The 11010-nt window shown below is 40.6% G+C and overlaps 1 protein-coding gene across 1 annotated transcript; it reads left to right on the forward strand.

Moving 5' to 3' along the window:
- The first annotated feature begins 5042 nt into the window (after nucleotides 1-5042).
- LOC124135646 (opine dehydrogenase-like) lies at nucleotides 5043-8111 on the forward strand. Its single transcript, XM_046501080.2, has 2 exons — nucleotides 5043-5131; nucleotides 5795-8111. Exon 2 carries the CDS (start codon nucleotides 5802-5804, stop codon nucleotides 6996-6998), a length of 1197 nt encoding a protein of 398 aa, XP_046357036.2. The 5' UTR covers nucleotides 5043-5131; nucleotides 5795-5801; the 3' UTR covers nucleotides 6999-8111.
- The last annotated feature ends 2899 nt before the right edge of the window (nucleotides 8112-11010 follow it).

Below are 11010 nucleotides of genomic sequence, written 5' to 3' on the forward strand. Positions count from 1 at the left end.
AGGAACTGACAAGGTAAGGTTGTTTCTCACTGCTTCGATTTCTAATGTACGTTTCTTGAACATAACTTAACGCAATGTAACATCAACTTTAACATTCATGGGATATATAACAAGATGAAAACGTTCAAAGCAAACTAGACCCAATATATCCTCTTGTTTCATTATAAAGCTGTACATACATCATTGTTACTGTTTTACCGAAGATTTTCTTTCCTTTTCAGATGGCACTTCTTTGTCAATGACATAAAACCAATGAACACTGAAAGATTTTGTTGTACATATGTGTTGCATACCTGGATTTGTTATAGAAATGCATGTTTAATTTGGTATATGAGAAACAAACACGTCATCGAATTAGTATTTTCAACAGCAAAATAAACCTAAGACTTGGGTGGACCAGTGGTCTAATCAGCTAATTAGAAAGCTGCTGTCGTTGGTTTGAATCCCAGGGTCGCCTTGACTGGTTTTCTTGTTTTGTCAGCGCCGTAACGGTAACTGTCGGGCTTTCTTCACACATCAAGCTAACTCGCCATGATATATCTGATATAGTGTTCAAAGCTGCGTTAAACCAAACGTACTCACTTACTCACTAAGGAATAGGTTGACATTGTACAGCCAGACAATGCATTTTATCGCAGTTAGTTATAAAGCAATGCTTATAATTAAACCATTTACTTTTCACTTATAAACCACTGTAACAGCTGATTTGGTTATTGTGAATGAACATTTAGCTGGCTAGCAATATGTTGACGACAATTTGCGTCCATTCGCTAGAATTATCGGCAGAAAATGTGGACTGCAAAATGGCAATGCCAGACCACATCGTGCAGATCGTAACCGATTATCTACGACGAGAAGGCATCATGATATTGGACTGGTCCGCTAAGTCCCCTGACGAAGTCTAACAGACATTTGTCGTCATTACACCTTCACTGAGAAGACACATGGACATATTTCCCACTCTCACAATAGCTTTGACATTTTCATACATATTCTTAAGTATAATATATATTTTGCCATGAATCCCCCTGTTTAGCAGGCCGAATGAATAACGTATTCCAATCAATCTAATCGAACTCTTTCTTAAAGTCAAGAATAGCACTTGTAGTATTTCATTTAGATATTTCTGACAAATAGAGTGTAGAACCCAAATTGGGTCTGTTGTAGAGTAATCACTATTTATGCACAACATACGCATCTCAAGGGTTTTGCCCACCGCAGCTGACAAACGAGCGGGTTTATTAACAATCACAAATAAATACACTCATGAAACGCGTAAACATTCCTTCAAGTCAAGCCACGAATCTGTCAAAACCACGTCCGTTTTAATCCGTTACCTGATATATACAATTCCATATAAAATTGTGACCAAAGTAAACATGATACAACTTGGAAGTTTTGTTATTGTTGTTATACAGAAGTGTTTCAAATTATAACCATCTATACTTATCTTAAATTAATCTTCATCTGTGACTGCTTTTTCTTCCGTTTTCCTTGGCTTAGTTTTTGGTCCCCACTGTAACTTTACCAGCAACTTCCCACACATCACTCAGATAAAAGGATCTGCCATACGGCTCAACTTTGCTCATCGGCGAAAAACTCCAATGCTTTGTGAGCTCAAATTCTTGAGCCAATATTTAGCAAGATGTAAAATCTGCTCGCCTGTGTAATGAAAAAAGTGAAGACCTCGAATGATTCAACACAGTCAGTGAACACTACACGCCACCTTCCACACGTGACACCCACGCGCAATGTACCTGGCTGAAGTAGGCAAACTTTTACCGTATTTAACCCAGAGGTCATGTATTGTTTCGTTGACTTCAGTCCAATTACTTATTCTCAGTTCTAGAATTGAGGTGAAACTTTTACCAGTGACATTTGGAAAAAAACAATCTTGCACAGTAACACGATACCACACTTGGTGAAGGACCTTGTGTAGTTGAACAGGTCTGCATTTCTGCACAGCTGACGGGCATAAGCCTGTAACAATGTGAATAAGCTTCATTCTTGTCCCACACCTCCAACCTTATTTAACATTATATACTTCACTAATATTCCGCCAACCTCTAATTAATTGATTCTGGGACAGTCCAACCAATAACTGAACGCATGATCAGCAACGTGTCAGCTTATTCGTAGAAACTGGCTACCCGATCACATATAATCATCTTTCACTACCAGTAATATGGTGGTATGGATCTACTCTGATTCTAGGTCCCTACGGGAACGGGAGGTCAAGTAATTCACCACATTGTACACGTAGAAGAGGAGTTTCTGGATCAACTTCGATTATTACTGGAATGTACCGGAAAGATTATATACAAGAAGTTTCGAAGAAAGAAGGCCATAGACATGTAACGGGCGAAAAGACCATTTTGGTTATAAAAGCAAAGTCATCAGTTACTTGAGCTTTAAAAAATTACCCTTAATGGTATTACCATTTTACCCTGACACATAATTTTTACCTGTCAGATTTCCTACTTTGTTCAGTTTATCTTCCCTATAACCGACATACCTCTGACAAATATACTGCCGCCGACAGGCTGTCACTTCATCTTTTGACGCATCAGTGACAAAAATGACGTCCGATGCAATTCCCTATTTTGACTTGTAGTTAAATTTATGTTCCGATGTTTTGTCAGTTGAACATGATCTGCCTTTGCATGTGTTTGTGACAGGTGCCACTGGCAGGACAGGAAACGCACAGTTTTTCGCGAACAACTGGTAACAGCTGATGATTCATACACATGCTCCTGGTCGTGCTTATACAAGCGATTTAATGAATTTAAAAATGCTTATATTTATTTACATGGCCCAAGTCAGTTTGTCTGCTAGAGGTCATTTTGACCCCGAGACACATCATTACCTTGGTACCATATTACTAAAAATGTTGAACATACAGAAAAAGCTCTTTGGGCAAAGACAGTGAAACTGCCCAACACAGACGGGACTGCTGCAACATGTGGTTTAGTAGTAATACTCTGGCGGTCCTACGGGGTATCAGAAACTCAACCTATATTCAACATGAAGGCAACTTCTATTTTAAAAACAAAGATTAATTTACTCACATCATCAAAAAATGTTCAGTAAAGTTGGAGCACACATTTCTTTAGAACCCGACTCCATGCAGTATTTCTTCATGTGGCACAGGGGCGGTCGGGTAGCCTAGTGGTTAAAGCGTTCGCTCGTCACGCCGAAGACCCGGGTTCGATTCCCGACATGGGTACAATGTGTGAAGCCCCTTTTCTTGTGTCCCCCGCCGTGATATTGCTGGAATATTGCTAAAAGCGGCGTAAAACCATACTCACTCACTCATGTGGCACAAAAAGTTGCAATAGTTGTCGTATTTTGATAACTGATCCTGAATTAAAATCTAACTTTTCAGCTAAACCTTCTGCATAAAGCCTACATAAGACCTGTCATGTCATGTCTATGGCGTTGAATGTATCCTTTTTGGGTTGATGTATATGTTGAAGAGACAAAACAAGACACAAGTTAGCCAGCAAAGATCGGACATTAACAGAAATTCCAATTGTGTCTGCAAACATTTCTATTCTGAAAATCACTACTCCTTCCTTTGAATGAAAGTTAGAATATTAGAACAAATATACCATTCATCTAATAACCTTAACTGCAGTCGACTTTATAGGATGTCCAGAGAATAATTGGATTCGACTGTTATATGCAACAATGCCATGTGGACCAAAGGAATCAAACGACTCCAGCAACGTTTCCTCATGGACGGGTCTGCAAACAGGGGATTATGTGGATATGGTTCTACTCCGCTTTTAGCAATATCCCAGCAATATCACGGCTGGGGACACCAGAAAATTGAGCTTAACACATTGCATTCAACAAACCGTGAGAGCCCACAGTATCGACAAGAGAGAATAGTTCTTCATATTGCTTTGAAACATTTGACCAATCCAGAAACAAGATTGCATGCTCCTGAATTTCAAATTTGCAAAATAAGGGAATTGATACCGCCTCATCTGTTTCAAATTTAGATCTATGTGCTTATAGATTCAGAATGAATTCACAAGACTGTAAGACAAGAGGGATGACTTGAACATCCAAATCCTCTCCAACAACCTCCATGATTTCACTTAAAGAAAAGTAACAGAAGCAGTCCACATTCGCCGCCACAAACCATCAATCAACAGAGATCAAGGTTATTTCATCCTATCCGCCTACTATGAACTCATCAAGCAGTAATTACTTATCCTGTTTAATTGGCGTCATGTCCCATTGGCTTCCACCTACAGTATGTGTTCTCTGTCCATCCTGTTGTGGCAGTATTATGCCTTTGTTGTCAACACCTACCTATGTTATCCCACTCATGTAAGCAATTGTTATTACTGTTAATCCTCCAACTACTATATATATTCTGTACTATGTCTCTCATTCAGTCTTGCTTGACAACGGTATAAGGATCTATACCGAAACGTCGCTTTTTACAGTATTAAAGAAGTTGTTATCCATAAAATTGTGTCTACCTCGTCATCCGTCAACTTCTAAGTAATGCCTATCAAACAATTTATCCGTAAGGTTTAACAAGAATTAAAACTTATTAGAAGTATCTAATATTATTTTTCGTCAGGTAAATTAATGAAACGAATGCACTGAGACAAATGCACAAAGCGCACAGGTATAGTGCCGGCATAAAAACTTATGACTTGATTAGCTACAATTGTATCGTCACGATTACTTACAAATAATAACTATCGCCCCGTCGATCGCGATCCTATTGATTCGATCACTTTGAAGATCACGATCGAAATAACATCCTGTCGCGATCCTGTCGCGATCCTGTCCCGATCCACTGGCCATAGATCGTCGAACCTTGAAAACAACACTTAATGATTTCGCCAGGATCGCGACTGAGGGGAGGTTAGTTTCGAATAGTAGTGTAGAATAGTCGAACAAGAAAACCCATTAACAGATGCAGTGCAGCTACCGGACCTCTTATCGCAAGCCGCTTCGGCCTTGTTAGATCCGTGTAATTGAATTAAACAATGCTCAATCAGGAAAGGCCAGCGTATGCCCTTTAAAAGTGTACATCCATTGCTTTCCTGTTTTGTTTCACTCTGACGACCGTCGGCTGTTGTTGGGCTCCTCCACACACTGAACGGTGAGATTTCACATGTTCGAGATCTTATTTACAGAAAATATACACTTACACTTTAATTAGTGCATTTTATTGTCCTATAACTCAGTGTATTTGGAATACGTTTTGATCAATCTAATTTTCTATTCTCTCTTAAAACACAAAATAGTAAATTCAGTTAACTTACCTCCTGATTGATATTTCAAATAAATGTATACACATAGAAGTGGCGTGACCCACTAGTGTTACCAGTTCATGTTTCTATAGTCCATGTAGCCTGCTTTACTAAGACAACAAACAGTTGTATCAAACCTAATATCACGTTACTAAATACCCATATATTTCTATTTCAATTAAAATGAATTGTAGTTTATTTCTAATCTAATAACGTGAATGGTTGTGATTCTACAATAAGGCATAAATTGCCATGCATAGCCATCTAGGTTAACGACGATTCCACCAAATGAATCATAATTGTGTATTCGTACGTAATGTATTACTGATTGAGAGAAAGTTTGACTTCTTGATATATTCACGAGGAATTTGTTGTTATTTTAAAAATCGTCTCTTCATACTGTTCTAGTTTTTACCAAATAACTGAAAGAAAACTTATCAAAATTTTATTATGTCATTGGTTGTTAATAAATGACTACGTGTACCTGCTCACGTCATTTTATGTTATTTCAGAGAAGAAATGTCATCGAAAGTACAGAAAATCGTGATTTGTGGAGGTGGCAATGGTGCGCATGTTCTTGCTAGCATCCTATCTTCACGCGAGAACACGGAGACCAATGTACTGACACTATATCAGGACGAGGCTGAGATCTGGAACAAAGCCATGGAAAATGGAATGCTGTATTGTTTACTACCAAACGAATCCGAAATCAGGTCGAGGCCAAACAAGATTTCTAAAAACCCAGCAGATGTTGTTCCGGGGGCCAACATTATCCTGATCACGGTACCTGCGTTTTCACATGAAGAATATCTAAGAGCCATAGAACCGTACATACGCTACCGAACAATCATCGTAGGCTTTCCCGGACTACCTGGATTTGAATTTCAGGCTCGTCACATATTGAAAGCGAAGTCCCAGTTTGTCAGTGTGCTGTCAGCGACAACCTTTCCTTGGGCTTGTAGGATAGTTGAATATGGCCGAAATGTTAAAATCATTGGGGTAAAGAATTATGTGGATGTGGCAGTCATTCAAGATTCCTCGAAGGGTGCCTTCAACCCCCTAGAGCTATTGCAGTCCGTATTGGGAAGTCCTCCTGTTTTTAACAAAACAAATCATTTCCTGGAACATAGCCTTATGTTCGCCGTGGTTCACCCAGGCCTGATGTATGGTCGATGGAAATACTGGGACGGTATTCCCTTATCAGAGAAACCTCTTTTCTACCAAGGAACTGATGACTTTCAAGCAAAATGTGTAACTGATCTGGATGATGAAGTTCAGGGGATTGCAAAAGAAATATCAAAACGGACTGGCGTGGACTTTCGAGGATGCTTACCTATGCACACGTGGCTCGTTAAAAGCTATGGGTCTGCAATATCAAACCCATGCAGCTTAAAGACTGCACTTGTCACCAACAAAGCCTACGAAGGAATGGTTCATCCAATGAAAGAAGTCAAGGGAGGATATGTGCCAGATTTTAAACATCGTTATCTGTCTGAAGATGTTCCTTTTGGGCTTGTTGTCGTCAAAGGTTTGGCAAAGATTGTTGGTTTAAAAACACCGGTGATTGATGAACTTATCAGATGGGGACAGCAAAAACTTGGCAAAGTGTTCATTGAAGGAACTGAACTGACCGGGGGACATCTTTTTGAGACCAGAGCACCGCAAGTTTATGGAATTACGTCACTAAAAGATCTCCGTGCAATGATGGGTCTGTGATATCCAGAGGATTTGACTAATACAAACAAACATTATATATTTTGAGGTATCAGTATAACTTATCAATACATGCTAGTGTTCAATTATATTTTTAAGTATTGACGTTTTGGTGGATACAAGAATACATCTCTGTTGCTAGCCATAATATCAGTGATACATTAGTGGTATACATGTGTTCAGTGATATCCTGATATGTGTCTTCCAGGATCCCCGAAGCTTCAGCAACCCATTCTTTTCGAAAGAGACGATAAAAGGAATCGGGTGATCAGACTCAGTGACTTGCTTGACAAAATTTCTTCGTATCCAATTTGCATAGATCGATGCTCATGATGTCAATGAATGGATTTCCTGGTCAAGAATCGATTATTTACAGACCTCCACCATATACAGTGTTTGCACGCAGACGTTGATGGTGTCATCACATCATTTTCATTGGGGCCAGTTTATTGTCAACACAATGATTAAGCTGGAGTTTATGGTATTGGGACTTGAATTTCTGTGTGATGATTCGCTGAGATCAAGGCAATTAATGTGTTGATTTAAAAGAGGGAATTATCCCCAAAAGATTAAATACATTGCCATTTCTTTTTTGCCAAACTGACATTAAAGCCAGGGAATTTAACGATTGAAAAGCATCGGCATAGGCATTATAAACAGGGTGACATTATAACCAGGGTGGTATTATAACCAGGGCGGGCTTATAACCAGGGTGGCATTATAACCACGCTGGAATTATAACCAGGGCGGCATTATAACCAGAGTGGCATTATAGAGGGTAGCAATATAACCGGGGTGGCCTTATTACCAGGGCGGCCTTATAACCAGGGTGGCATTATAACCAGGGCGGCATTATAACCAGGGCGGCATTATAACCAGGGTGGCATTATAACCAGGACCATGATAAATAGGGAGCACTGTAGCTTGATTATTGCTGAGTGAGGCGTTAAATAACAAACAAACTAACTTCCAGGATACAGTTCTTATATGTAAGTTCAATTATGTCATAACATTTTATTTTTCAATCATGTATTCATGTTTAAAGATAACAGTCCGACTTTCTTCTCCTGATGTGTCTCATGTATTCGAAACATTAAATAACTTCGTTGCACACGTTCCCCGTCTTATTGTCTTGCTCAGTGAAAATGACAAGGCACCTCAATTACAACGGAGTCGAGCGCGACCATTTAGATACCGACCGTTTAAAAAAGGTCGCCAGGCTTGGAAATTGAAAGGAGTACTTATTAATGTTTTGAAGATACCAAGAAACATTATATCCCTCATGGCGGGAACAACCTATTCCGTTTGTACAATGGACAATGTATGTGAGGAAATGGCAACATGGCACAACATGCTTTGCTCACTGTAATCATTATTGACTGCTGTTTTGACCCAATTAGACTTGGGTAGTTAAGTTATTAATGTCCCAGCAAGAACGACTATGGACCTTTAAGTATCTTTCAAAATAGCATTGATATTATTTACACTTATAGCGGTTTGGTTATTAATTGGTGACGTGCATGTACACCCTGCTTTGGTGGTTTATCCAGCTCACATAGAGATATCTACGTTTGCATACAGCTATATATTAATTCATTTGTCGATCGAAAACTTTGCTGTTGACAAGTAATATCTAACGGAAACACGTATAAGGATAAGTGTAATTTTCCTTAATGAGATAAGCTAACAGTCTTTCTACTTAATGCAAGGAGATAGAGAAATATTTCCTTTTAGTGATACAAGTGTGTGGTGTATATATTAAATACCCTGTAGTACATGGGGCAAATAATTATGTGTGCGTTCGAGTTCCATACTCTGTAGTACATGAGACAAAATAACGACGTGTGCGTGCATGTTACAGACACTGTAGTACGAGACAAAATAATGATGTGTGCGTGTAAGTTACAGACACCGTAGTACATGAGACAAAATAATGATGTGTGCGTGTATGTTGCAGAACTTATCAATCAACCCTAGTACGTCGAACCGCTGGTTTGTTTATGCAATGTATAGTACATATAAGTGTCTCCCAAAGGCCCCCTGATTAAGTGTGTGGTGCATGTAAATGTCAATCTACGGGCCTCCTGATTCAGTGTGTGGTGCATGTAAATGTCAATCTACGGGCCCCCTGATTAAGTGTGTGGTGCATGTAAATGTCAATCTACGGGCCTCCTGATTAAGTGTGTGGTGCATGTAAATGTCAATCTACGGGCCTCCTGATTAAGTGTGTGGTGCATGTAAATGTCAATCTACGGGCCTCCTGATTCAGTGTGTGGTGCATGTAAATGTCAATCTACGGGCCTCCTGATTCAGTGTGTGGTGCATGTAAATGTCAATCTACGGGCCTCCTGATTAAGTGTGTGGTGCATGTAAATGTCAATCTACGGGCCTCCTGATTAAGTGTGTGGTGCATGTAAATGTCAATCTACGGGCCTCCTGATTAAGTGTGTGGTGCATGTAAATGTCAATCTACGGGCCTCCTGATTAAGTGTGTGGTGCATGTAAATGTCAATCTACGGGCCTCCTGGTTATGTGTGGGGTGCATGTAAATGTCAATCTACGGGCCTCCTGGTTAAGTGTGTGGTGCATATACATGGTAATCTAAAGATCTCTGGTTAAGTGTGTGGCGCATATACATGGTAATCTAAGGGCCCCCCCCCCCCCCCCCCCGGTTCAGAATGTGGTGCATATACATGGTAATCTACGGGCCTCCTGGTTATGTGTGAGGTGCATGTAAATGTCAATCTACGGGCCTCCTGGTTAAGTGTGTGGTGCATATACATGGTAATCTAAAGATCTCTGGTTAAGTGTGTGGCGCATATACATGGTAATCTAAGGCCCCCCCCGGTTCAGAATGTGGTGCATATACATGGTAATCTACGGGCCTCCTGGTTATGTGTGAGGTGCATGTAAATGTCAATCTACGGGCCTCCTGATTAAGTGTGTGGTGCATGTAAATGTCAATCTACGGGCCCCCTGATTAAGTGTGTGGTGCATGTAAATGTCAATCTACGGGCCTCCTGATTAAGTGTGTGGTGCATGTAAATGTCAATCTACGGGCCTCCTGATTAAGTGTGTGGTGCATGTAAATGTCAATCTACGGGCCCCCTGATTCAGTGTGTTGTGCATGTAAATGTCAATCTACGGGCCCCCTGATTCAGTGTGTGGTGCATGTAAATGTCAATCTACGGGCCTCCTGGTTATGTGTGGGGTGCATGTAAATGTCAATCTACGGGCCTCCTGGTTAAGTGTGTGGTGCATATACATGGTAATCTAAGGGGCCCCCCGGTTCAGAATGTGGTGCATATACATTGTAATCTACGGGTCTCCTGGTTAAGTATGTGGTGCATATACATGGTAATCTACGGGCCTCCTGGTTATGTGTGGGGTGCATGAAAATGTAAATCTACGGGCCTCCTGGTTGAGTGTGGGGTGCATGTAAATGTCAATCTACGGGTCACCTGGTTATGTGTGAGGTGCATGTAAATGTCAATCGATGGGACTCCTGGTTATGTGTGGGGTGCATGTAAATATCAATCTACGGGCCTCCTGGTTATGTGTGGGGTGCATGTAAATGTCAATCTACGGGCCTCCTGGTTATGTGTGAGGTGCATGTAAATGTCAATCGATGGGTCTCCTGGTTATGTGTGAGGTGCATGTAAATGACAATCGATGGGCCTCCTGGTTATGTGTGGGGTGCATGTAAATGTCAATCTACGGGCCTCCTGGTTATGTGTGGGGTGCATGTAAATGTCAATCTACGGACCTCCTGGTTATGTGTAGGGTGCATGTAAATGTCAAACTACGGACCTCCTGGTTATGTGTGGGGTGCATGTAAATGTCAAACTACGGACCTCCTGGTTATGTGTGGGGTGCATGACAATGTAAATCTACGGGCCTCCTGGTTAAGTGTGTGGCGCATATACATGGTAATCTAAGAGCCTCCAGGTAAAGTGTGTGGTGCATGTAAATGTCAATCTACGGGCCTCCTGATTACGTGTGTGGTGCATATACA

This window comes from Haliotis rufescens, unplaced genomic scaffold (assembly GCF_023055435.1).
Source record: "Haliotis rufescens isolate VD_foot unplaced genomic scaffold, xgHalRufe1.0.p SCAF_2, whole genome shotgun sequence".
In the NCBI taxonomy this organism is placed as follows: domain Eukaryota; kingdom Metazoa; phylum Mollusca; class Gastropoda; order Lepetellida; family Haliotidae; genus Haliotis; species Haliotis rufescens.